Raw genomic sequence first — 27,516 nt, 5'->3', positions numbered from 1 at the left:
CCAGGCTGGAGGGCTGTGTGCACAGCGCCCGCATTAGTGCACCCCGGGGTGGGCCTGGGGCACTTCCCTAGTCTCCCTATGCCTCAGTTTCCTCACTTATAAGATGGGGTGCAAATAATACCTATCCCATGGGGCACTTGTAAGGATTAGAGGAATCAATGTGTCCAGTGACTGGCTGTCTGTCTGGCCATCTGTGCCGTATGGAAGGGTTTGCTTTGTGTCCTTTGAAGACATCTGTCATCTGTGCCTTTCCCCCTAACTTCAGCTGTGCTGTCCTCTGGCCCGTCCTAGGGTGACGGGCTCTGTGACCACTTCCCTGTGGTCACCACCTTAGAGCTCATACCCAGGCCAAAGCCTGGATTCTGTCTTCTCAAGCAGCCCCCAACAGACTTCTGCGGTAAGACAGCCTGTTTTAAAGTTGAAGAAAATGAGGCCCAGAGTAGTTCAATCACTTGCCAAAGGCCTCACAGCCCAGCCAGGACTGGATAGTGCCGGACCCAGCCACTGAAGCTCTGCCATCTGGGAGACAGGTGTGGGGAACCACCGCTGGGCCCTCCCGGGGCTCCCCTGGGCCAGGCGTGCTGGCTGAGGCACCCACAGGCCTGACGCCCTGCTCTGCAGGCCTCACCCCCAACCCACAGAATCAGGGCCCAAGCTTGGGGACGCGGTACCTGCTCCCCAGGCGGTTCTGCGGGTGTCTCTGACGGGGCTCCACCAACCCAGACTGCTCATGACCTCTCTGGACTTCTCAGCTCACCGCATCACTGTCTGTGCTGGGGGTGGGGGGTGGGGTGGCGGCACGGTGCAGAAAACAGGTAAAGGCAATGCAGACAGACAGGAGCTGAGAGGGAGCCCTGAAATGACGTGAGAAGAGGGCTGGTGTGTCTGGGGTGGGGGTTCTGCTGGGGAGGGGCCCTCCTACATTTTCTCCTCCTCAGCCTCCCGTCTTGACCCCGGTCTCTTGCCTCTTCCCTCCCTCTCCACTCCCCACTCCATGCTGTCTAATCTGCTGCTGCTTCTGGAAGCTTTTCAGTTCCTCTGACAGGACTTTGATCCTCCTCTCTGAAGCTTCTCCCCCGGGGAGAGAGATAAATGCTTGCTTTTGTGCTCACCCAGTCGCTCTCAGGCAGTGCTTCCCATGGGTGAGTTTTCACTTGAAATCTAACCCAGGAGCCTGCTGACTATTCACTGTGGTTCCCACTGCCACCCCCTCACTGGGGAGAGCAGCAAGGCAGAGACCCCCATGATCACCGTGATCACCGCCCCTGCTCTTCCCGCAGATGTGGGAGAGGCATGGGAGGATGGAGCAGGGCCGGCAGCTGCGGGGCAGGAAAAGCCATGGCTCTGCAGAGCCTGGGAGGAGGATGGAGGGAGGCAGTGCGTGCTCCCAGCCGCAGTTTCCCCTGCCCGGCTGCTCCAGGCAGCCTCCTGTGTAAGCGGGGGTCTCTTCCTGAGAGCCGGGTTCTGACTCCCCTTGTCCCAGGAGCCCAGAATTCCTGCAGGGCAGCTGTGTTTCAAGGTGGACTGAGAAACAGGTGACTAAAGGGTACGTTTTATGCCTTCTAGAAGACTTTCTATTCATTTGTGTCTAAACCGGGCAGATTAGAAGATTTTTCACCCTCACCTCCTCCAACATCCTCCTACCCTTTTTTTTTTTAACTCGAGAGTTGTAGTCTACAGAAAAATCATGCAAAAAAGAGTTCCATGTTATCCCCTCCCCCTTTATTAACATCTCCCATTAGTGTGTTCATTTGTTACATCCGATGAAAGAATAGTGTTCTAACTGGACTGTTGTCTGTAGTCCATGGTTTACATCAGGGCTCCCTGTTTGTCTTATATAGTTCTGTTTTTTGTTTTTAATTTTTATTCTAGTGACATATATACAACCTAAAATTTTCCCTTTTAGCCACATTCACATATGTAATTCAGAGCTGTTAATTATGTTCACAGTGTTGTGCTGCCATTACCACCATCTTTCACCAAAAATAAACAAATAGCAACAATTTTAATTTTGACACTAACTGCCCATTCCCTACCTCCACCCCGATTCCTGGTAACCTGTATTCTAGTTTCTGACTCTATGAATTTGCTTATTCCAATTATTTCATATCAGTGAACTCATGCAATATTTGTTCTTTTGTGTTGGCCTTACTTCAGTCAACATGATGTCTTCAGGGTTCATCCACATGATATCATGTATCAGAACTGCATTCCATTTTACAGGTGCCTAACACTCCATTGTGTATATAAACTGCATTTTGTTTGTCTGTTTGTCAGTTGATGGACAGTTGGGTTGCTTCCACCTTTTGGCTGTTGTGAATAATGCCACTTTGAGTACAGGTTGCAAATAGCTGTTGGAGTCCCTGCTTTCATTCATGTGGGGATATACCTAATAACTGGATTGCCAGATCAGATGGTAGTTCTATGCTTAGCTTTCTGAGGAACCACCAAACGATTTTCCATAGCAGCTGCACTATTTTACATTGCCACCAGCAAGGAATGAGTGTCCCTGTTTCTCCATATCCTCTCTAGCACTTATTTTCCTTTCTTAAAAAAATTAGTAGCCATCTAGTGGGGATAAAATGATATCTCACTGTGGTTTTGATTTGCATTTCCCTAATGGCTAATGATGTTGAACATTTCTTCATGTGCTTTTTTGTCTTTTGTATATCTTCTTCAGAGGAATGTCTGTTCAAGTCTTTTGCCTATTTTTAAGTTGGGTTGTTTGTCTTTTTCTTGTTGACTTTCAGGTTTAATACTCATTTAAGGAAGAATGCATTCCAAGTTCTAAACAAGCGTTTGAATTTGACCTATTTGTAAATTTGGGATTGCCATAATCCCATGAGAATCCCCTCTGGAAATCTATATCAGGTCTGCTACCCTAAAACACACGGTTTCTTGGGTTTCAAGGAAACTCATTTAAGCTTTCTCAGAGAAAGAGGGGGTTCCATAGAGCCCAGGAGAAGCTGACATCCAGGCCTAAGCAATGGCCTGGCCACTCCCTCTTCTGACTCTCTTCTGCTTTCTCTGGAGGAAAAATTCTCTCAATGTATCCACTTCACAGTGGGTTAGTTATTGCTTTGTCATACTATGTCATATTATACAGAGAGTATATCTTATGCATGGTTCTGCGAATTACTCGTTCACATATCTTCTTGGTCTGTAGGGATTTCTTTATTTTTTTGCAGCTACCTAATATTCCATTACATGGACATGCCATAATTATATTTAACCTATTCCCTTAGTTTATTGCCAGTCTTTGGCTTTTCTAAACAGTGCTGCAGTGAATAACCATGTATATCTTCTAGTTCACACAAATGGGAGTGAATCTCTAATTCCCCCAAATGGAATTTGTAAGGACCTTAACCTGTCCTTTCCTCCAGGCCGAAGGATGCCATTCGAGCCCTGAAGAAGCGGCTCAACGGGAACCGGAACTACAGAGAAGTGATGCTGGCACTGACAGTGAGTGCTGCTCTCTTAAGGAAATGGGAGCCTAGGGGAACACCATCCTTCATGCTATACCCTTTCACAGGGCCCCTGTCCACTCACATGGCCCTGGGGACTGCCGCCAATGAGTTGGTCAGCACATGGGCCACTAGAGTTCAGCAGAGCCTTGGAGCAGTTCCCTCAAGTGGTCCCACCTGCCTCTGAAGCAGGGGCGCTTCTGTTTGAGAAGGTCTAGCGGCAGAGGAGGTGGTGTGTACAGCACTGTGGATGCACAGGCCCTCCTAGGAAGCCCAAGTCCTGGCCATTGGGCCGCTTTTGCCGCCAGGCTGCCCTGAGAGCTGGGGCCAGTTTCTTCCTTATAAAAATACCTTCCACCTGTTGACTGTCTGCCGGGGCGGCTGAGCTTTTTAAGATCTCTAATGCAGGTGTCTGTAACAACCTTCCCAAATGGGTTTTGGTACCCCTCTTGTGGATAAGGAGACCAAGACTTGGAGAGGCATGGGGGTTTGCCCAGACCTTGGCAGCCCATGAGCGGCCAGGCCGTGGGTTGCTGGCATGAGGTGGCCTGTCCTGAGTGCTGACACTGGCGCAGAGGTGCTGGGGAAGGTCCGCCAAGGCTCCTTTAGGGAGGAGCTGGCCGGGGTTTTGCCTTCCTTCAAGATGCCAAATAATTAAGAGACAACTTGTTATTTCTAGCTTAAACTCTAACAGTTTCTCAGATATGTGACAAAATCTGGGTCACAGTGAATTCTTATAATAAAAACTGTAACAAGTCAGCACATTGACTTCTCTGTAGCTTTGAAATAGTAGGTACTTTATCTAAAACAGGAATGAAATGGTTACTTTTCAAGCAAAGAAACTGATTGAATTTTTTCCCCAATAAAACCCCAAACTTCTTAGTAGAGTATCCTCTGCCAGGAAATTGGGCTTCAGATAATGAAAGAGACAAGGCCAGGCAAGAAGTCCGAGTTGCAAGCTGTTTTCTTAGATTTTACACCAAGGCATTCACTAAACCCGGAGTGATGCCTGAACTTAATTGTTTCCGATAGCAAAAATCATCAGGGAAAGAGCCTGAACAGGAAAGAGCATTTTCCTGGAACCTAAAATTTAACCCTTCATGCCCCAACTTCGTGACCACCACACTGGATCTTTCCAGGATATAAACCGTCTTTCTGAAATGGATGTACCTCAGCTTGCTAGAGCAGCATGTGCTGGGCAGCATCTAACCTTTCCCCATGGGCCAGTCTTCGCTGCAAGCCCAGCGGTGCCTTGGGGAGCTTTTTGAAGGGGTCAAAGCCATTGGCCCGATGCTGAGTGGCCCCCAGCCTGGTGCACTTTATGAGGTCCTAGGCCAGCTTGGTGTGGTCTCTGTCTCAACTTAACCTGTTAGTGGCTCCTGCTTTTCCAAGCCCTTTCTCAGCTTCACACCTCTACCCCTAAGAGTGTTGCTGTTTACCTAAAGCAAGAGTTTGTGAGGGGCCTGAGGCTCTCGCCACTGGCTTTTGAACCCTCTGTTTGTGATTGCTTAGAGACCCCTTTGGCTTACTCTTTGGATTTCAGCTGTGTTCTGGAAGGCTGCTGCTCTGAGTTTTGAGCCTCTTAACCTATAAGGACAGACTGCCAAGAGCTTTTTGGGCAGATTGGTCCGAAGTGGGCCCCTGGGCCTCCCCAGGCTGCGTGGCCCATGCCAGCTCCATGCCAGCCCCAAGAGGCTGCCTTGTACCTCCTGCTTGGCTAGGCTTTGGGCTGCTCTGGATCATGGGCAAGCTCTGTCTAGGCATTTCCAAGCCTGTGGGTCTGAGCTCACAGGGAAGGTTGGGGACACCTGGCAGATGGAAGGCTGTGTTACTTCAAGGTGAGGAAGCCACCTGGCCCTATGCTGCCCTGAGAGTGGGCAGAGCCACAGCCCGCCCGGCCACCTCTGCCTTCCTGCTCCTCTTTCTCTGAGACTCTTACCCACCCACTCCTGCTTTTCTCCTCCACTGCCTACCCTTCCCTGCCCTGTCTGTGCCTCACGAAGTAAGGCCGATTTGCTACCTCACACGGCCCAGCATTCCATGCCTTCAGCTTGCTTTGGTCCAGCTGGGAGGAGGGTTTTGGAGAACCCTGGAGAGACGGAGGCTGTAAGTTCCTTGAGGGCAGGAGGGACACTCACCTCCGTAGCCCTTCAGGGACATTGTGAAGAGGGTACTGGTTACCTCATCGTTAACTAAGAGTGGCAATGCTTCCTTGGCTAAGGAAGAAGTATTGTGGTTCAGAGGCCATGAGGAAGTTAAACTTCAGAGTTGTCTTTGGCATACTGAACAGAATCCAGAGTTCCCCACAGTGCAAGTGGCAGTGGGAACTGAGCAAGGGGCTGCCTGGCTAGGGGAATATCTCTGTTCTTGCCTCCCACCTTAAGTTACTTGGCATATTTAAGCCTCAGCTTTCTCATCTCTAAAATATGAATCATACTACACTTCAGGGTTATTTCAAGGACCAAAGTTGGGAAAAAGACATCTAGTGCCCACTGATGTCAGAGGGCAGCTTGGAGCAGAGCTGGGAGGGTGGGGAAGAGAGGAGGGCTGCAGAGAAGGCTGAGACCCCTCCTGCCTGCGCACCCACCAGCCACATGGATCTAGACCAGCTTCTTTACCATGTTGAGCCTCTGAAGTCTGAAGAATGGGACCACAGCAATGTGAAGGAGACTTGTTCGTTGTGAGAATTAAGTGAAATCACTATGGTTTAAAAGACCCATCCTAGTACCTGGTGTGTCAGGCAGTCAGTGGGGACAATGGCTCAGGCCCGCCCTTTACAGCCACTTTATCAAAGTAAAGCCTCTTTGTATGAGCCCTGCCCAGGGGAGTGGCTGGCCAGGTTAACCAATGGTGAGAGAGTTAACTAGAGAAATCAGACTTGGTTGGATAACAGTAACTGAGGCAGTCAGAAATATTCCCTCCAAGAAAACACTCCCAGCTTGCTGTTGGCCTGGGAAGGGCTCGGTGATGGTATCGGGTGGTTTGAGGAGAGCTGTGCTTGAGGCTGGAGAGACTCTCCTAGCTGGTACCTCTCTGCCCTGCCCCTTTCCCCGACTGCACGCAGCTGCCTTCAGGGTCACTGCTGTCATCGTCATGACCCTCCACTTGCAGGCCCTGCAGTGTGCAGGGTCCAGTGCTCGCTGCTTTAAGCAGTTTCTCTAACTTCACCACAGCCCTGCCAGGGGGCACGTTGTTCCTGCCTCCAGGAGAGGAAGCTGAGGCCCCTGGAAGCTCAAAGAGAGGAGCAATGCTGAGATGCAAGTGTTCCTTCCCTGCCTGGGCAGAACCCACACGTTCCAGGCTTTCCTAAGTGGCTACTGCCTGGGTAACTAGAGAAGGGTGAAGCAGGCAGGGTTTAAGTTGGCCATCAGCCTTAAAGCTGGCTGGCAGCAGAGGCCCTGCACACCGTTTGTCCCAGGTGGAAAGGGTTTTGTTACTGCCAGTTTTAGTTGTAGAAGCAGGGGTTGTGTGGGGCATGCAAGGGATGTGTGTTTGCCTCCTCACGTACAGGGGCCAATAACTCACTGGGTAATTTAGACTGTCACAGTGGCCTCCCCTGGTGACAGAGTCTACATTCCATTGCCTGATGCCTCCTGCCCAGAGGCCCAGAGAGAGAAGTTAAAATGCTAATTTTCAGGGACCGCTCAGTCATTTTGATCCCATTAGAACACCAGTATCCTTCTCATGCAAAACCGGTAGCTCAATTATGAACTAATTGCCTGATTACTGTGCAGGGACAGGAGGCTTCAGTCAGCAAGGGGCTGCTCTCATCCCGGGGAGGGACCACTGAACTAGAGTGTGGGAATGCAGTGCCACTGAGGTGTGACGCTGAAGGAGACATGTCAGCAAGAAGACCTGGGAGAGGGATAGAGGGGAGGGAGGACACACGGCGGCCCCTGAGTTCCCTCACACCTGGTGATGTGACCTCTCGCCTCCCTCCCAGGTGCTGGAGACGTGCGTGAAGAACTGCGGCCACCGTTTCCACATTCTGGTGGCCAACCGTGACTTCATCGACAGCGTTCTGGTCAGGATCCTTTCTGCCAAGAGCAGCCCTCCTACCATTGTGCAGGACAAAGTGCTCGCCCTGATTCAGGTAGGCCGGCTGCCCTTGACCACTTGGCAGGGACAGAGGCAGACAAGTCCTCTTACCTGTGAGTCCTAGGCTTGAAGTACAATGCTCATTTCGTTTGCTCATCCCACTGAGACCCTGGGCAGTGGCTCTCTGGCCAGTCCGCAGGCTCTGCTGCCTGAGCCCCTGTGGCCACTGAGCAGGTCTCTGAGCCCCCAGGGACAGTGCATGGTTGGGAGGCCACATCAGGGCAGTGTGCAGGGGTGTTTCACTGAGGAGGTGACATTTCCGGTGGCCCCTGAAGGCTGCTGAGGAACCTGGTGAAAAGGTCAGAGGGCCCCAGGGGATAGCATGTGCAGTGGCACCGAAGCACCAAGAGGGCAGCTAGTGCATGGAGGGTGCACCCACTGCCAATTGCCCAGTAACAGACCACCCCCAAACGTAGTAGCTTCAAAGCGCAAGTGTATATCATCTCATCTGTTCTGTGGTCAGGATTCAGGAGCAGCTAGTCCAGGTGGCACTGGCTTGGGTCTCTCCTGAGGTTGCTCTGAAGACATCAGCCAGGGCCACATCTGCAGAAGGGTTGGCGGGGCTGGACGATTGTTTTCTAAGATACCCACGTGGCTGTGGACAGGAGGCCTGACTTCTCACCCCGTGAGCCTCCTGAGAATACGCGTCACGTGGCAGCTGGCTTCCCCCAGAGCAAGTGACCCGAGAGAGAGCAAGGGAAAGCTGCAGTGCATCTTATTTCCTAGTCTCAGAAGTTACACACCATCATCACCATCATGTTGTTTATTAGAAGAGAGTCACAACTCTAGGCTCAAAGGAGGGGATTTAAACTCCACTGCTTGAGGAGAAAAGGATCACAGAGTTTGTGGACTTATTTTAAAGCCATTATGGGGCAGCAGGATGTAATGCAATATGTCTGGGGCCAGGTGTGTGTGGGTGAGTAGACAGGAAACAAGGGCAGGGCGGTCAGGGGCTTGGGGCCCTACATCCCGAAAAAAGCATGCTGTGGAAGGTCTTGGAAGGCCTCTGAGCTGGGGTGTACAGTTCTGGATCCTAGAGGACCCACTCAGTGAGAGGGCTGAGGCATGCAAATCAGCCAGCACATCCAGCTGCAGCCGGTGAGTGCTGTGGTAGAGGGGAGACGGGCCTGCAGGAGCCAAGAGCAGGGTAGGAGTGGGGCTGAGTGGACTGGGGCTCTGCAGGTACAGAGGAGCCTGAGACTGCAGGGGAGAGACAGCTCCCAGGAGGAGGCTGCCACCTTGGCCTGTGCTTTGCACCTGGGCTTCCCTCTGTCGGGCAGGTCCTCCCCAAGCTCCTGGAGCAGACGGTCCATGTCATCAGCTAGAGGACCACCGCACAGTTCCCTCTTCCTTCCCTCTCTCCCAGAATCCTCACCTGTGGCCTTACAGCACTACTAACTTTTCCGTCAGCTGCCCACTCTATGCCCAGGGTCTAGAGAATTGAATGTGGAGAGCAGGTACTCAGTAAATGTCTGTGAAGGGATGGATGCATGTAGTTTCCTGAAGCTTGGAGTGAGGGGAGGTGTGGGCCACAGTGGAGTCCCCTCTTGCTTCACCACCCAGTGTCTTCCTCTGTCACGAGCACACACCTACTTCCCCAGCACTCTCCCCTGCCTCAGGACACCCAATAGAAGATGTCAGGAAAGTGAGTGCTAGCCTTTTCTCACAGGAGATGGGGCATCCCAGCCTGTGCCTCTTGTGCAGAAACTGCTCTCTGCAGGCCCACCAGACCTGGAAGGGGCCCTCCCTGTGGTGAAGGCTTCTCTTGTCATTGCATGGGGTGGGGAGTCTTGGGGAGCCTTCCACAGTGGCTGTGAGCCACGGGCCCAGCCCCTGCAGGCTCTGTGCACCAGGACCCCTGCCTGACCTCAGAAGCCCACTCCAGAGGCACCCTGAGCACTGCTGTCATCAGCTGCCCACAGCCCTGTTTTTCCTAGCCGCGGAGCCTTAGGCCTCACCTGCTCTGTCCAGGAGGCAGGGTTCCTAGCTGATCCCCCCAGCCTGTGGACTGTCCAGGCGCCCCTCCTGGCCTATGGGGGTGGCTCTGGGGCTGGGGGCTAGGAGGGGCAGGGTCGGCCTTGAGGCACCCCCAGGACCAGTGGCCCCAGTCCCATGGTCCGTTTGTGAGATGCCAGGGGCTTGGGGTGAAGCTTTGCTGACCTTGGTGGGGGGCCCCTCTGTGCGGGATCTGAGGCCCCTCTGAACAAGTTTCTCCTACGTGGGGAGAAGTGCAGGTGACACTAGGAGGTGGTGGGCCAGGAGAGTGAATGTGATGCCCAGTGTAGTTTTTTTTAACTTTTTACAGAATTAGCATGTTTATACAGGAAAGTGCTCATCTCAAAAATGTATACAGCTTGACTAAATGTTTACAAACTGAGCATATCCATGTAACGAGCCCCTACTAAAAGAAACAGAATACAAAGCCCCCCCCCCCCCCCCCAGGGGGATCCCCTGTCCTGCAGCTTTTCCCCATGGACTCGTCTACCAGGGCTCTGGTCTGGCTTCGTTGTGCTGTGAGAGCCATTGCCACTGTCGCCTGTGCTTCTTGTCTTCCCGCTGCTCTCACTACCCAGAGGTGCCCCATGGCGGGAATGAGCCACAGTTAGTTTCTCCCTCCTGCCCCGTGTGGGCACTCGTTTCCAGGTTGGGGCTACTGTGAAAAATACTGCCACCTGTCCTTTAGTCAGCGTATGTTCATTTTCATTGGGTCTGTGTTAAGTTGAAAAGATGAAATTGCCCCTCTTGTGCATCAAAAATGGTCAGATTTTGGCAAGTTCGCATAGCTCAGCCTGACACCTGGGAGTGAACCTGCTGGGCCAGGGCGTGTGGGCATTCAGCTGTAAGAACTGGACCAAACAGCTGTCCCATCTGTCTCCGCTAGCAGTGGGGAGTTCTGGCTACTTCCTCGCCGGCCTTGGCATGTCCTTCTTCTAGTTACAGCCTATCTCAGGAGGGTGGAACGGGGTTACATGCTGTCAGCCTTTGTTAAACCCCTTTGGGAAAGATAACTATTTGATTTTCACATTGAATATACTTCTTAAACTGTCCCCCTTCCCTCCTTTCCCCCACCTCAGCCCAAAGGCCCATCATTTCCCCTGGGAGGACACAGGCTTCTCCATGGGACTGAGAGTAGTGGCGGGGTGTGTGTGATGGATCCCGGCTCTCACCAGCCGGGGAATGGGGAGCAGGCTCGACCAAGGAGAGGGCCAGCTAAGCTGTGGGGCCAGCCCCTAACCGAGTCCCTCTCCCATCCCTGCCATCAGAAGGCTTCTTGGTGCTCTTGGGAGCCCAGCTGCCCGGGAAGTGGAGCGGCATCTGTCCTAGCCTGCCCTCAGGGAGCTGGCCCTCTAACAGGAGAGACAGCTCTATAGATGACAGAGTCCAGGGGCCTGGCCAGGAGGGCCGCGAGGGACAGCCTGGGCGTTCCGTCCTGTGGCAAATTGAGCGCGTTGGAACTTGGAAACCTCGCAAGGTGAAGGGGCTCCTCACACAAGCCCCACGGCCCTCCTGCCACATTTTCAGGTCCCTGGTGGAAGGAGAGCCTGGGGCCCTGACTACTGCTGCCCTGGGCCCACCATCCCTCTGGTCACATTGAGGAAGAAAGAGGCTGTGCTGTCAGGCTGGGCGGGGGAGGAGGCTGGCCTCCAAACCAGCTTTCTCAGTTCCCCGTTGTTAGAGGGAAGGGGTAAGCACACATGTCTCTCCTGATTTCCTTCCAGAATGGCCACAGAGGTGGCCTGTCTAGTGGCACGTAATGAGCCACCAGCGGCACCCTGGGTGAACTGTGGAGAGAATTTCGCTGGTGCCAGTCTCTCCCGCCCTCCTCCAGAAACCCACTCCCCACACTCCCACCTTCCTGCTCCTCCTTCCCCTTCCCCCTCCCCCTCCCCACACTCCCACCCTCCTCCTCCTTCCCCCCATACTCCTGCCCTCCTCCTCCTTCCTCGCCCTCCCCATCCTCCCTCCTCACACTCCCACCCTCTTCCTCCTTCCCCCTCCTCCCCCTCCCCACACTCCCGCCCTCCTCCCCTCCCCCCACACTCCTGCCCTCCTCCTCCTTCCTCGCCCTCCCCATCCTCCCTCCTCACACTCCCACCCTCTTCCTCCTTCCCCCTCCTCCCCCTCCCCACACTCCCGCCCTCCTCCCCTCCCCCCCCCACTCCTGCCCTCCTCCTCCTTCCTCGCCCTCTGCATCCTCCCTCCCCGCACTCCCGCCCTCCTCCCCTCCCCCCCACACTCCTGCCCTCCTCCTCCTTCCTCGCCCTCTGCATCCTCCCTCCCCACACTCCTGCCCTCCTCCCCTCCCGCCTCCCCATACTCCTGCCCTCCTCCTCCTTCCCCGCCCTCTCCAACCTCCCTTCCCACATTCCCGCCCTCCTCTCCCTCCCCCTTCCCCCATCCTCCCTCCCCCTTCCCATCCTTCCTCACCCTTCCCCCTAATTATATCTTTGTTAGTTTAACCTTAGGCATATTTAAATAAAGTGTCCATATAATCATTGTAAAACCTATGTTTCCCCATGCTGAGACCGTTTGTTGGGAAGATAAGAATACTGCCACTAATTACCCCTTGGCATTTCCCTGGGGACCCTTTTTCCGGGCAGAAGTGGTGTTGCCCTGGCAGAGCAGCTGCAGTGCGGTTGTGCCTCCCAGCTCTACCCCACTGCCCCAGCAGCAGTCTTAAAAACCATCTCTCTGGTGCTGGTTGGAGCGGCACATACACTAAAAATAACCTTTCCACTGAAGAGTTTTCTTTCCACCCAGGAAAGTGAGCCAGTTGGGGTGCTGGGGTGGGTGGGGGTAGGAAGGGCTGGAGGGGGTGTGTTCTTTGAACGTGTCACAGAGCTGGGTGGCGGGCCCTTGGCTGTATCCTGTGGACGGGCAGCTCCCCGCAGACCCCGTTACTGGGAACAGGAAGGAACACAACCGAAGCTGTCTTCCGTCCGTCCGCAGGCATCCCAGAATCCCTAGTTTAAAGCAGCACTCACTGGTTGGTCTGAAAGGTGATGGTTCAGAACCTTGAGGGATGCAGAAATGAACAGGTTTTATTTTAGTCTGGCTCATGGTTTTAATCTAGGCTTTGGTGTACAATCTGGAGGAATGAAGGAAACGAGAGCATGGATTGATCTCTTTTGCCCTCATTACACCTTCCTCTGGGTCTTTCAGCCCCTAATACTCTGGTCTCAAGGAGGAGAAGAGAGAATTCCATTGAGAGTGTGGCTTCCAGGGTGGCAGCCGCCTGCCATCATCTGGGCAGCTGTGTGGTGGGTCCTGAGTGTGCAGTGCTGCTGTGCCACCTGCCTCCTGAGAAGGGGCCTTCGGGAGGGTGGCTGCCAGCGCCATCTCTTCCGCTCCCGGCTTCTGGATGGAGTCCGAGAGTAGGCCGGCCCTCCTGTGCTTTGAGACCTCTCCCTTGAGAGGGTTCTCAGTGGGGTCAGCCCTCCCAAGGGCCCCTCTTTTGTCAGTGCCACTTTGGTCAGTGGACAGCACAAGTAGCCATCTTTCCTATCTTCTCTGAAGTGGGGAAGTAAGACTGCTGAGTAACTGTGAGAATGCGTTCAGTTGAACTTGACAGATGTGTCCTGACTACCTTCTTTGTGCAAGGCTGAGAGGGCTTGGTTTGTGCTTTCAAAAGGTGTGTGACCTAGCAGGGAAGAAGACAGGAGCACAGTGCTTTAGGCATTGTCCCTGGAAAGGGTTAAGACATACCCTTTGTCTCTGGATCTCTCGCACTTCTGCCTCTCCACATATGACTGTTATTCCCCCCTTCCACTGTTGGCATCACAGCGTTTTTCAGCAGAGAAAGCTATAATGAACATCCACGGTTTCTTAGTAGCCACTGCATCCAGCTGTACGGGGGTCCAGTATGGGGTTGAAGTAGTGGATGGCAGGAAGGAGGTGGTCTAGCCAAGACTGCTTGATTGGAAATAACAGGTGCCAACTCCAGCTTACCTAGGCAAAGAGGGAGGAGAATTTGCTATGATACGGTGGGGCTTCCAGACCACCAGGTTGTCACTGGGCTTGGGGAAGGAGTGGAAGGGGCCAGGAAAGCCCTGCACATCCTCTCCTTTTATGTCTGCACCTGTTGGCACACTAGCTGCTCCTTTCTGAGCACACAGGCTATCTCTGCTCCCTGGTTCCTGTGTGGCACATGGGCCACCAGGTGCTGCACTTACAGAGGACACTTCTGCTGCCCCAAAGAAAACAGCTCACTCCCCCCAAGGCCCCCAAGCTCCTGGGAAGAGGAGAATCTAATTGGCCCAACTTGGGGTGTGTTTTCCCCTCCCTTCACCTCATTGCAAAGGCATCTACTAGGGCCCTCCGTGAAGGGGGAGGGGAGGGACACCTGGGAGTCCCCAAAAAGATTAAGGGGTAGGGCCTGTGCCCTCAGGGCTTGGGCACATGCCTCAAGAAGTACCCACTGAATTGGAGAGAACCATAGTGGTCTTTTCATTTTCATTCTTATTATCTCCTTTTGGCTAGGGAAGAGAAGGAGGTAAACTGAAAGGGCTACCCTGAAATGGTGTGAACTTCCATAGAAATAGAGGGATGAAATGACCCCAAGAAGAGCTATCATGCTTTCCCCAGCCTCCCACAGCAGGCCACGAAACTGACGTTGAGACGCTAAGCTTTGGAAGCTAAACTAAAATGCTTAAGCACTTTGAAGCTGGAGTCACAGGACACAGCTGGTGCTTGCAACAGCAAATCCACAAGGCGGCTGTTGAGGAAGGGCTTGGGGGGACGGCCTGAGGGACTGCCAGGGGGTCTCTGAGAGGTTCTGCTGGCCCTCAGCCCACACACAGCTCAGTGACTCTCAGATCCCCAAGGAGGGAAGGAGGGCTCGGCCAGGATGGAAGGCCTCATGAGACCCGCATCCCACCCCGAGTATGCGACGTAAACGAGTGGAGCGAGAATATTTGTTGTAAGCCAGGTGCTTCCGCTTTAATGAATGAGGCTTTAGGGAAGCTGGCATTTAACTTGCAGGGGCTCTGTTGGTTAGAGATAGAGTTTCTGTGGCTACCACAGGATGGGTTTGAAAGTGTTGCAGGAGCCAGGGAGACAGTGAAATGCTGGTGACAGCCACAGAATCGGCAAATGGGAGCACTGGCCCAAGAGGCTTTGCCTCCTCCTGTGTGTATGGTGAGTGGGGTGGCGCATGAAGGCCTGGCCCCACTGCAGGGAGCCCTGTGGGGCGACCATGTGACCTGTTTTGAAATATTTTGAACTTCCAAAGAACAGCCTGTTAAAAAAAAATTAAGAGCTCCTAGCACGCGCAAGCCGGCGGGCCTGGGCGTGCGGTGGGAGCGGCGCCGTGCAGATGTTTGTTGTCCGGGATGCGGAAAGGTTCCACCGCCGCCGCCGCCGCCTCCGCCTGGCCCGTCACTGGTGTTTGTACGAAAACACCTCAGCGGCTGGTGGCGAGGGATACGCCGTGCGCCCAGAGAGGAGCCTGGGTGTTGCAGCTCGGCCCGTTCCTGTTAGCGCCCATCGTACCGTATGATGCCGTTCCTGCTCAGTCCAGTGTGGTGATCTGCTCCTGCCCGTCCCCATCAATGGTGAGGAACCAGGCTGTCTCCGGCACCGCCCCCGCCGCATCCCGGTGTGAGCAGGCAGGGCCCCACCTTGGATAGTGCCACAGCCAAGTTCAGGCCAACTGCAAACTCATAGCACACCGCCCAGCCGCTGCCACAGCCTCGGAAGAGACGGCCTGAAGACTTCAAGTTTGGGAAAATTCTTGGTGAAGGCTCTTTTTCAACAATTATATTTATTTTCTTTTTTCAAAGGACTATGATCTGATCTCCAAAGAACCAAAGCCTTTTGTATTTGAGGGAATAATACATGGTCCTATTGTTGTTCCTACAGCAGCAGAACAACCATCTGGAAATTCAGGTAATTTAAGAAAAGGAGTTGTAATGAAGGAGAATGTATCTTTTAAAGGAGATGAAGGTGATAAGAAATCGACGTTAATGAATCTAGCAAAAGAAGATATTAAAGAAAATGACAAAGCATTACAACAGCAGCTAAGTGATCAAAATAGAAGTATTTCATCAGTCCACAGTTTACACAATGATACTGTGAAGGCCTTGGACCGAATCACACTGTAGACTGTTCCTTCTCCAACATGCCCGGGTTTTCCTGCAGGAATGAGGAAGGACTACAGTCTCCCCCACACATCCTTACGTGCACTAAAGCATGTCCACATGTGGCTGCTTGTGGAAATGTTCTGTTTGAGGGAAGAACAGTTCAACTAGGAAGCTTTGCTGTACTGGAATTGAAACTGAAAATGATGAAGATGCAGAGTCTAATTCATCTGTGGAGCAAGCATCAGTTGAAATGCCTGATGGACCAACACTCCATGACTCAGATCTGACAGAAATTGCCCAAGAGGCTAATACCTCACAGTGACATTATAGATCAAGTAGTTTATGATTTAGATAACCGAAATTACACCATTCCAGAAGAAGGAGATATTTGGAAGTTCAACTCCAAATTTGAATCTGGAAATCTGCGCAAAGTAATTCAAATTAGAAACCCGACTACTTATGTGTTGGATGAAGATGAACCTCGAGTCCTTGAAGAAGTTGATTGCAGTGCAGAGAGTAATGAGGAGTTAGATATTGAACTGGCTGACAGTGCAGGAGATTATGAGCCTTCTGCTCGAGAAGAAGGACTTTCTGACTCTGAATTATCCAGAACCTACCTACCTTGAGCCCACTGCCATCTCCTGTTAATTGCAAAGAAGCAATGAAATAACTTTGTTTTTATAGGAAATTTGAGAGAAATGAGTTTTTAGAGAGCTGATTCAGAGAGACAAAATTAACTTGGGCCAGTTTGGTTTCAAGACGATAAATGTGTTATTAATTAATAATAAAATTGTCACTTGTTTTATTTAAGATATTCAATGCTCTTATATACCACTGAATTATCAAATGTGAGGTTTTTTTTTAAAAAAAACCTCAGCATCATGGCATGAATTTTTACGTCCTTATGGTTATAACCTTCATCAAATGGGTAATTTTGAAGTGTATCAGAGCATAAACTCTAAATTCTAGATTGTTGTGGTCCTGAGTTGTTGAAAACTAATATATATGTACATGGATTTCTATAGATGTGTTTGTGGGGGGAGGGAAGATATTGAAGATAAGACTGCTCTTCAGAATCATGTTAACTATTGGGTTGTGAGTGAAATAATCCAGAATTTGCCTTGAAACCATTTCATTCTACAATTATCAAATTACGCAAATAAAACTATCTAATATTGCATTGTCAAAAAAAAAAATTAAGAGTTTTGTGAGTTCACAGAAAGGATAAATGGCAAGCCATTCTAATTTTTGTTTTTCCCTGTCCGTGCTGTGCTTTCCTGTAGAGATGGAGCAGCCAGCACTCCGCTGGGCCTTTGACTTGGGCATGTGCATAGGGCTGGGCGCTTCCTGGGGAGGACGCCCGGCCCAGCGTCTCCCTGTCAGTGACCTGGGCAGGCGCCGCGATTTCAGCATTCACATTCTCTGATCTACTGAGGAAAAAGCTTATTTCAGAAACCTAGAGTTAGCCTTTATTTCATGTCACACACTAATTTCCCCCTTTCTTTTCTGCTCAGTTTACCTACGGCTTCTCCTCCCCCCAATGAAAATTTGCCCAAGGAAAGGGCGATGATGAATGTGTGTGGCGTGGTGCCCCTGTACCTGGGGCTGCCGGCACAGGGCTCAGGCAGCCTCTCCCCCCTTCAGCTCAGCAGCACCAGGAATTGATTTCCTGACGATTAGGGAAATGTCTGCGTTTCAGGATGCACCACGGTGCCTAGGTGTTATTCCTCTTTCTCTTCTCCAAGGAAATACTACATGCTGAATTAAGTATTATGTTTTTGTTCATGCTTAATAGCACCATTGAAAACCGTGATTTGGCCCGCCGCTCTTTGTGCGCTTACAGGGGGAGGGGCGCGGGGAGTGGGCCAGGGCGCTATGCACTCAAGTGCTGGCCAGCGCGGGCCCTCCTGGGGGGACCTGGGGCTGCTCTGGGTGGCTGGCAGCCCTGAAGCCCGGGATGGGAAACCCTTGCTAACAGGCCTGACTTTCTCCTCGCAGGCTTGGGCTGACGCCTTTCGTAGCAGCCCCGACCTCACTGGCGTGGTGCATATATACGAGGAGCTGAAGAGGAAGGGGGTCGAGTTTCCCATGGCAGACTTGGATGCTCTGTCTCCAATACACACTCCACAGCGGGTAAGCGTCCAGCTGGTACCTTCCAGAGAGACCGAGTGCAGAACTGGCTAGCTTGCCACCACCCTTCTGCTCCTCCATTTGAATTATTCAGCTTGTCATCACACTTCCTTAGAGCTCAAGGGCATTTCTTTTTCATAATAAGGAGAACGCAGGACTAAGACAGCTGGTTGACTGGTGATTAAGGGGCAGCAGTGTCTCCCCCCAGTTTTCACACTGACTGTGGAAGGATATAATAGAGGGATCAGTGCAGATGTTTTCAAGGAATAGCTGCATGGGCAGAACCACCCTGGGAGGGGTTCTTTAGCGCCTGCTTCTCAGCAGCCCTTACCATTTGCCCTTTGAGAGGACCCAAACACCTCAGGGTTCGTGGTCGCAGAAGGGTTGGCATCACGACCGCGGGGCAAAGAGCAGCTTTCTTTTCTTTTTTTCTCCGACTCTACAAGTCAGATGGGTCTGACATTTGCTTTGAGCTGTGAGCATTTAGAATCAGTGCAGACACCCTTGAATTCCATCAGCCTTAGGGTCCAAGGCCCAGGGCAGGCCCACTGGGGCCTGCTGAAGCTCTCACAATGCCTGCAGTGATGCTGGCCCTGGGGTGCAGCTTTGCATTGCAGAATTAAAAGCAGGCAGGTGTTGCCCTTCTCCACCTCCTGGTGCCTCTCGGAGCACACTGTACTGGCTGAGTCTGCTTTTGGCCAGGGCACAGCTAGGAGAGCTCCGGGATCTCGGAGAGGCGCCTCATCCCAGGACTCGCGGCCCTGCTGGCCGCTGTCTGTGGAATGGGGCGGCCAGCAGAACAGCTCGCCTGTGCATATCTTTTGTCAGAACAAATGACTTAAAATATTTTGAGAGGTTATCTGAGGCATCCAGAGGGAAAGTACCAGGAATTGTGCTTTCTAAACCAACGTTCTCATTAGGATCCCTGCAAACCACTTACCATGCTTCATGGAATAAACATAACCTGTTTTATACGTCTAATAATGATACAAAACAGTGTTGTTGTTCGCATAATTACAAAGAACATTTGGTAAATTGCATAATTACTATTTATACGAGCCTACTTGTAAAGGCCAATCTTATGGTACCGAATAAGAATTCGTGATTAGCAGAACTTACAGCAGCTCTCCCTCCACTCATTGCCATCGCCGGAGGCTCAGAGAGCTCTCCGTGCTCCCCTCTGGGTGGCTGGTAGATGCACTGCCCTTGTGAGGTAAGTCGAGGGAGGAGCCGCCAGTGGCCCCAGTGGACACATGGGGCTGGGCTCAGGAAGCTTGAGCAGAGCCCTGGGTGTCCCACCTCACAGCAGCTGGCCATGTGGGGAGGTCTTCCCGGGTGGGTGCCCGGCAGCCATGATGAACGAGGACTCTTGTCTTCATGCCAGAGTGTCCCTGAGGTGGATCCAGCAGCCGCCGCGCCCAGACCCCAGTCGCAGCAGAGGACAAGTGCCGGCTCCTATCCCTCGCCTCCTCCTGCTCCCTACTCTGCGCCACAGGCCCCATCTCTGAGTGTGACTGGCCCCATCACGGTCACTTCAGAACAGGTACTTACATACTTCTGGGCCACAGGCAGGCTGGCTCCAGTCCTCATCCACCAGCCAGGCCACCGTGCAGAGGCCACCCTGGGTGTTGGGCATGAGCTACCTGCTGAGGACATGAAGACGAGGTCCCAGCCCCTCCTCTCAAGGACTCACAAGGGGCATGGGAGGACAGGGGCAAGGCGGCCTGAAGCCGAGGTGAGGACAGGGGCTACACTCCAGAGGCCCAGGTTCCTTCTGGCCTGGCAGGGGGCGGGGAGGCGCCTGGCCCTGGTCTTGAAGCAGGAGGTGGGGTTTGTCCATGCAGCGCCCTTGAAGGTAGCGTGCAGAGGCTCGTCTCAGGCATGCAGAGAGACCTGCCCTCCAGGGCAGTGGGTGTACCTCAGGGGAGGTGTGGACCCAGGGTCGGCTGGGGGCAGGGCCAGATAGTGGCCGAAGATGAGGCCACAGGCCTAGCCACAGAGGGCAGTGAGAGGCCCTACGTGACGCAGAGACCTTTAGGCTTACCCTATAAGGAAGGATGGCAGCACAGATTTTTAAAGAGGCAGTGACATGGTCAGAAAGTCCAGGGACCTTCAGGAAGCACCCCACACACACACGCCTCCACCCTGCCCCTCCCTCCTTCCCTCACTACTTGCAGACAGCTGGTACACTTACCCCAAACTGCGTTTTTTAAGATGACTGTGGAAACTGGTTTTTAGATGAATTTATAAGATTTTCATTAGTTAAAATTTTGAGAATTGGTCAGAGTTGGGGGAAAAAAAAATCTCTCAAATGTTTGTATTTTCAAAATCCTTATTTCGGGTGGTTGAGAGTGTCATTGCTCCAGAGGCGCATGTGAACAGGGCTCCAGGGATGGAGTCTGGCTCGCGGAGGTGTCATGCCCAGGCCCGGTATCCAAGGGCTCTGCTAGCCATGAGCAGGCAGTGTGCTGCAGACAGGGTAAGGGCCTGGGTATCCGGCGTGAGCCCTGCCCCACCACACTGGGCCTGGCCGTCTCCCCTGGGTCCTTGTCATAGGATGAGCGGCAGATGGGAGCGGGCTTCACTGTGGCCACCCTATTGCTGGGTGCAGTCCAGGAGGGCGTGGGAGTCCTCATGGGAGCACAGGTGGGCATGGTACACCCCACACTGTCCCTCCTTGTCTTCAAATCTAGCCAGGACCTTCCGTGAACAGGGCCACTGTTGGGAAGCTGGAGGCCTTGCTTCTGTGGTCAGGACACTTCAGTCTACTCAGAGAAAGGCAGGAGACCTTGTGGGCAGTCACTGAGCCGTCACACTGGTATGCCCAGTGTGCACTTGGCGCTCTGGGCAAGTTCTCCCATAGCCAACGCAGCCAAGGGAAGGGTCTGGGACCAGAGCAGGGGACAGGGGAGTGCAGTAGCCATGGAGCCTGTCATCCCTGGGGGGTGTGGACACAGATCAGGCAGGCTCACGCCCTGGCCTGGTGGGCCCTGGGGCTTCAGAGAGCACATATTCTCAGACCGGGCGTTGGAGGCAGCCTCATGTGCCATACCCCAAGCAGAGGCAGGGGCAGGGGCCCCTGGGGACCCAGGTCATCTTCCTGATTGGCTGTCCATCTGTCCGTCCACCCACCATCCATCCATGCACCCAGTAGACAGTTATTGAGGCCTCTCGTACCTGTTCCTGCACTGAGGATGGGAATTCATCCCACAGCTGGTTGGTGCTACAGTGCCGAGCAGGAGAGAGCCAGGAAAGCTTCACTGAGGAGACGCCATTAGAGCCAAATCAGAACGCTGTAGGATGGTTTCATAGTTCAGCTCTCTGGTCCTTTTGGCAGGAAACAGAAGAGGACAGGCACACTGGCCACCAGCCTCTGGGGTGCTTTGACTAATGCACTCTTGGGGCCTGGGTGTGTATGAGTAGAACCCCAGTCCTGAAGGCCCCTGGAGACCACGCATGCCAACACTGCAGAGCAGAAGTGGGGACGCTGGTGTGGGGCCCAGGGCACCCAGGAAAGAGCCACAGAGAAAACCAGCTTGGCTCCATCCAGGCCCAGAGCTCTTTCCCCGTGCAGGGCAGCCTTGGTGGTGTGTGCGCGTCACCAGTGGCAGAGTGCTGGTAACCAGCCCCTCTGGAGTGGTCTCGCTCCCCCATTCATTCCCTTCTGGAGCCTCACCCTCACGCCCCCCACATCATAGTGGGGTGGGGCAGGGAGCTTTCTTCTTCAGCTTGCGGTCATGGTTGTGATGCACATTGCAGAGCAGGACTCTCGCCGGCTTGTGGAGCCAGCTTGTTCCAATATCCTGGTGAAGAGCGACTGAGCTCTCCTTCCCTCTTTCCTCTGTCCCCTGCCCCCAACAGATTGCCAGGCTGCGGAGCGAACTGGATGTCGTTCGGGGAAACACAAAAGTCATGTCCGAGATGCTAACCGAATTGGTCCCTGGGCAGGAGGATTCATCTGACCTGGAGCTGCTGCAGGTGAGATGGACCCCATCATGTGGACGCCGCTTGTGTGCTGTGACAGAACCCCACTGGGGAGGGGGCGGCTCGCTGGCACCTGGCCAACGGGGAGCCCACATCCAGCCTCTCCTCTCCCAGGGGCAGCCAGAGAGAGACAGCCAGTAATTCATTTACACCCCCAGCTGGGGTCTCTCTTTTTTTAATTTTCCTTAATAACATTTTTTCTCTAATTATAAAACGTCAGTTGTAGAATACATGCCCTTCAAAAGAAAAAGAAAGCACAAAGAAGAAAATGTTCTTTAATCCCAGTATCTATAAATAACAGTTGGCATTTTGAGGCTTTTCCTTCAAACTTTTTTCTGAGTATATTTGAATGTGGCTGTATGTACAGTTTCTTGTGCCACTTTGTTCCTTTAATGTTATGTCAGTAACCTTTCACACGGGAGGCCCTTAACCCTTCAGCACAGAGAGGAGGCCTTCCTGTCATACCTTCCCCCCAAGGCCTGCCTAGGACTGACATAGCCTCAAGCTGGGAGTCCCAGGCTGGGGTTGCTAGATGGCTTCGCCCCAGTCTGGGCAAGTCTGCAGGTGTGACAGAGACAGGTCCAGGAGGAGGGCTGGCCTGAAGTCCGGCCCTCAGATGTGACATCCGGGCCCCAGCCCCGGGCCTGTTTCCTCAAGCTGCTAGGTTCAGAGTGGGGGGCCGGGCCAGCTCTCCATACCCAGCCTCAGAAGCTCTGGCATTTGTAGAAGATAGCAGTGGCACTGCCCTTGGAAGCAGTGACCCTCTGGAGGTGTGGAGACGAAATGCTGTAAACTGAAAGTGCTGGGTCTTTTCATCAGGAGACCAGACACTTGAGTAAGCAGGTCAGGGGGCAGATGGGCTTGGTGGTAGAGGCAGTGCCTCCCCATGGGCTGCTGCTGCTGCTTTCATCTGGCTCTTCGCGGTCAGTCTTAGCCCCCAGATACCCGCCTCCCTGCCCCCACTGGCACACGTGAGCAGCCTAGAAGGCTCGGTTCTAGTGGCCCTGCCCTCCAGTGGTGTGCAGGCACTGCCTCTTGAGGCGCCCCTTCCTGCTCTGTAGTCATCAGCTCCTGTGGGGTACGGGTGTGGGGAGGCCAGCTGTGGGCCAAACGCCAGCAAAGCGCTTGGCACCCAGTGAAGAATAAGCCATTCGGGAGGAGCTCACAGCAGGAGACAAGACGGCACACAGCTGGTTTCCACAGAGCCATGTGAGCAAGCTGCCCTTGAAGGAAGTGCACGGACCCTCAGCCAGCTGAGTGAGGAGCCCTGCACGGCCCCTCTGCACCTCCCAGATCTTGCGCCTGGGGCTTGCCTGGGGCCAGCTTGCCTTGGCTTGGCAGCTCTGGCTGGCTGCTGGCCACGCTCTGCAGGCCCCAGCATCCCCCCCAATGGGTAGTCATTGGCCCCTGTTCCCGGCCTGCACAAGGATACTGCCAGGCATTAGCAAGATGTGCAGGAATCTGAGGTCAGTCTGCGCCTGGGAGGGCCCCTGAGGCAGCTTTGTGTTGTGTCAGCGTTGGAGTTCTGCTGACGGGGGGCTTTGTCATGGACAGAACTGAACTCCTGGCAGCAGGGGGTGGGCCGGACAAAACCCAGAAGCTACAGGCAGCCAGTGCAGACCCAGACAGCAGGAGCACTGTGCATGTGTCTGTGTGTGTCGGGGCTTTTTTTGGTTTACTTTTTTTAAAAACAAGCCCATCAGCCAAGATAAACAGAATCTAATCTCCTGGCAGCCAGCTCACAGTTTTCAAAAATAGGTTGCTTCCCATGACGTTTTCTTTCCCTCTGTTTTGGTCCAACTCCGAGCCTACCAGTCCTCACTGCTATCTTATAAATCAAACAGAGAACGAACTATTCTGGGTGCCAGTGGGAGGCTATCCTTTCAGCCCAGGAAACACAGGAGTCGGGCAGTGCTGTGTGAACCAGACCCAGCTCTTTTGGCTGGTGGCCCTGCTGCCCATCACCCCTGACAGCTTCCCTCCCCTTCTTCCCTGGCAGTCGGGAGCCAGCCGGGCAGGGCCTCCCCAGGGTGGGGGCCTTACTGAGCAGCGAGCCTTCCACATGGGAAAACGCCACAGTCTGCTTAGAAAGTGATGGGATCAGAGCATGCCCCTGATGCCCCTCCATCGAGCTGGAGGACAGCCAGACTGCTCAGGGAGGAATTGTCCAGAGCTATGGCAATAAACACATTTGTCACCAGCCCAAACGTTCGTGCCAACAGAAGCTGCTCCTGACTTGCGTGTAAATTGCTGGATGTGAGGCTAGGGAAGTGGGAAAGGGACCGCGGGGGTGTTGGCACAGGGAGGGCCGACCTGCAGTGTGGGGCTTGGCAGGTCTGGATTGCTTCGAACATACTGTAGAGCCCTCCCAGCACTGATTGAGTACAGCGGGGAAGCTCAGGCGGAGAGAAGTTTCCCTGGGGACTCACAGCGAGGCCCAGGCAAAGAGTGTTGGGGTGTGAGGAGTACACCCTGCCCTTCCACAACAGCCTGTCGACTCGCCGTCCGAGTCAGAGGAGGCCTTCCAGGCAGCAAGAGCAGCTGTGGCGCAGTGCTCAGATTCCTGTATGGGACCTTGCCTTGCATTTCCTCATTCCCTCAGTGCGTGCCAGCCCTTCCAGCACACTGTCCACACATGGACCTTGTTTGGAATTAGGGACGCCCACTGCAGAGTGGACTCAGAGTCACGGGGTTCAAACCCAGGCGTCCAATTCCCGAGCTGAGGGCCTGCAGGCAGCTCTCCTCCCTCTGTAGACCAGAGGCGACCGCTCTGACCTCCTGTACATAAAGTGCCTGGCACAGTGCTGGGCTAAAGTGAGCCCCGCTGCTCAGAGCTCTCAAGATTATTCCTGTAAAACCCATCGATAGATCGAGCACAAGTCCATCCCCCTGCCCTGTCTTCCTTGGTGACAGAACAAAAGCCACGTTCCTCTTCCACATGGCAGCCTTTCCACTGCCCAGCCTGCCCCATCAGCTAGAGCCCCTGGCTCCTTGTGGCGTGACTGGTAAGCCACAGCTTCCTCATTGGCACGGGGCACCTGGGCTTTGGGCTCAGACTGTGAGACTGCATTTGTCCCTGTTGAAGTCCATGTCCTCAGCTGCAGCTCACATGGCACACTTTCCAGAGTCTTTGAAGGTTCCAGTTGCCTCATCCTGTGTGTCCTTGCTAGCTTCCAAATTAGCCTGTCGAGCTTTGTCTTTAATTAATAATAATTTCTCATTAATCCAGCAATGCCCAAAGTAGGCAGTAGGTAAAGAAGCCTTTTCCAAGGTGTTTCCTCTGGTGGCAGTGGCAGGGCTCCACTTGCTTCTTGTATCTCATTTCAGCAAAAACAGGATGGCTGGGATGAGTCTCTGTAGAAGAACCCAGTTTATTCTACGTGTTTAGCTTTGTTACTTCCCCTTTCTCTTCAACAAAGGCTTTCTTCTCCCTCCCCTCTCCTTTGTAGCGACAGGAAACAGATCTTTAGCACTTTATTCTGTGCTCCTTAGAACTTGGAGAGGATTCAGAGAAAACCCCTAAAGATGATTAAAAGCTTTTCTGTGAGTTGGGGATGAGACTGTCCGTTGAAGAAAAGATAAAGGGCTTGGAATTGATTGAGTGGAGGAGAGGGCACATTTGAATAAGGAGTTCTGGTCATCGGGGTGCTTCTGCACGGAGCACAGCGCCTTCCCTCCGTGGAGAGGCAGTGGAGGTCTCCAGCCACAGGAAAGCTCCTGTCCCAGATGCTGCGCGGTGGCAGGAGCAGCGCTGCGAGCGGAGGCTCAGGCCGTAGGGCAGGAGAGGGGACACCCTAGGGTGGTTGGGGGCACAGGGAGCAGAGGCGGCCCCCCAGCTCATCTGTCCCAGCCAGCGGGCATCTGTGGGTGGGGAAAGCTGAGCATTGGGTCCTCTCACCTTGCATTTTTTTTTCCCTTTAAAACGTTTTTAGAGACAGAAATGTAAAGGGTTAAAGCAAGGCGATGGGGTCACCTCCTCTTTGCAGACACCTTTGGAGACCCCCGTTTCAGAAGTGCAGGCCAGAGTCCTCGGGCCTCCCCTTACGCATAGCCTGGGGGGGCGCCTAGCTGGGGAGGGGCAGGGAGCCCTATGGTCGGAGGACACTGCACCTTAGGCCTTGGGAGCTCAGCCTTTCTCCAGGCCGTGGCAGCACTTTTAGTCAGCGGAAAGCATCGAGCTAGAAATTTTCCAGACAAATTTCTAAAAAAGCAATGGAAATCCTTTCTCCACAAATAAAATTCCACAGAGAACCACAGTATCTAAAGCAGGTAAAAGCAGAGCTGGCCAGTGCTGGCAGGGGTTCGGGGTGGGGATTTCTTGAGATCTAGGCCAGGAGGCTGCAAAGCACCTATGGGGTGCTCTGCAGAAACCCCTGTTGGTCAGCCCCACTTACCCTGCAGGTCAGGAGGGCAGCAGGCCCTGGGCCCACTGGGGCTGGGGCTCTCTCCCCATTGGGGTGCTGGTGCTTTGGGACATTCCCTGCAGTCTGCTGAGGGAGTAGCTTTGGCTCTTTGGTTAATCCGGCAAATGTTCCTGGAGGCCTGCTCTTTCCCCAAAGGGTGCGGGGTGGGGGGGTAAGCCTCCTCCCAGTGCTGAGGGATCCTTGGGGAAGGGGGGTGGCGAAAGGACCCGCAGAAAGCGTTCTGGCTGGACAGGGAGATGGAGAAGTAGAAGGTATATGGTAAAGCAAGCCGGGTAAAATGTTAATGGTAGCATCTGGGTAACGGGTATCCACTGTAGAATTATTTCAACTAGGCTACAGGTTTGAAAGTTTTCATGATAAAATATTGGCGTGGGGAGGGGGCCTTGGAGGATGAGTAGGAGTTTGTTTGAAAGAAAAGGCATTGAGGGGCAAGGCAGAGAGAGGGCTGATTTCTCAGGGATGCCCAAGCAGTGTAGCTAGTGCCTGAAGCCATCTGCGATCCTAGAAAGTCTCAGCTGTGTTTGGGGATAGCCTTGGGCTCTAGGCTTGGAGCTCCTGGAGGGGGGCTCTTGAACCCATTGCCTGCAGCCCACTTCCACACTTCCCCGCCTTACAGGTCCTGAGGCATTTAATTAGTCTGCAGTTTGGCTAGGGAGTGAAAACCCCCCACCCGCTCCAACCAGCGGCAGTGGGGCTTGCAGCCTGGCCACAGCAGCAGGACAGGGCCACAGCTTTCTGTCCTGGACTGTCTAGGGGAGGGTGTCTATCTGCCTTGAGTGGAGGGAACAGGCCCTTAGCTGAGACTCAAAGCCCTTGGCCTCTTCAAAGATTTTTTGCAGACCCCTCGAGTGCTAGAGCAAGGAGGTGTCGTAGTCCTTCCCTGGTTGGGAAGCATTCCTGCTGTATGTGCCCCTTCAGGAAGGGGGTCTGAGGCGTGGGAGAGTCCAAGAAGGGAAGTTGGTTTTGAATGAACTCAGGTTCAGAGTGTCCCAAACTGACCACCTTAGTGCTCTCCTGATCCGCAAGCCCAGCCCAGCTCTGACTGGACCCTTCCCCCGCCTCCTGCATCTCTGGCCTGGCTCCTATGGCTGGGGCTGGCTTCTGGGTCCAACCTTTACCCAAAGCACAGCAGTGGGGGTGGGAATAGAGGGGCAGTGAGGTCAGGTGGTTTGCCGTAAGTGGCCAGGGTTACTATCACTGCTCCAGAAACTAGGGTGGGGAGTCTTTGCAGAATCAAGGGTGGGGGTCTCCTCAGAGAAGAAACTGGAAGGTCCTGATTCTGGGCTGGCTTTCCCGATTGGCCAAGCGAGAGTGGCACCACCGTTCCAGCTCTGT

The 27,516-nt window shown here is 53.5% G+C and overlaps 1 protein-coding gene across 12 annotated transcripts in view; it reads left to right on the top strand.

The window, feature by feature from the left end:
- Positions 1-27,516, top strand: part of TOM1L2 (target of myb1 like 2 membrane trafficking protein) — a 123,028-nt gene that overhangs the window by 72,910 nt on the left and 22,602 nt on the right. For all 12 annotated transcript variants that reach the window (XM_077163396.1, XM_077163397.1, XM_077163393.1 and 9 more), the window contains 5 exons: positions 3,384-3,462; positions 7,408-7,557; positions 17,642-17,776; positions 19,158-19,316; positions 21,635-21,751. In XM_077163396.1, coding sequence (XP_077019511.1) covers positions 3,384-3,462; positions 7,408-7,557; positions 17,642-17,776; positions 19,158-19,316; positions 21,635-21,751 — 640 coding nt within the window. The remainder of the gene's footprint in view (positions 1-3,383; positions 3,463-7,407; positions 7,558-17,641; positions 17,777-19,157; positions 19,317-21,634; positions 21,752-27,516) is intronic.

This window comes from Tamandua tetradactyla, chromosome 6 (genome assembly GCF_023851605.1).
Source record: "Tamandua tetradactyla isolate mTamTet1 chromosome 6, mTamTet1.pri, whole genome shotgun sequence".
NCBI lineage: Eukaryota > Metazoa > Chordata > Mammalia > Pilosa > Myrmecophagidae > Tamandua > Tamandua tetradactyla.
The sequence above is the reverse complement of the archived record's forward strand: the minus strand, read 5'-3'. Positions and strand labels throughout refer to the sequence as shown.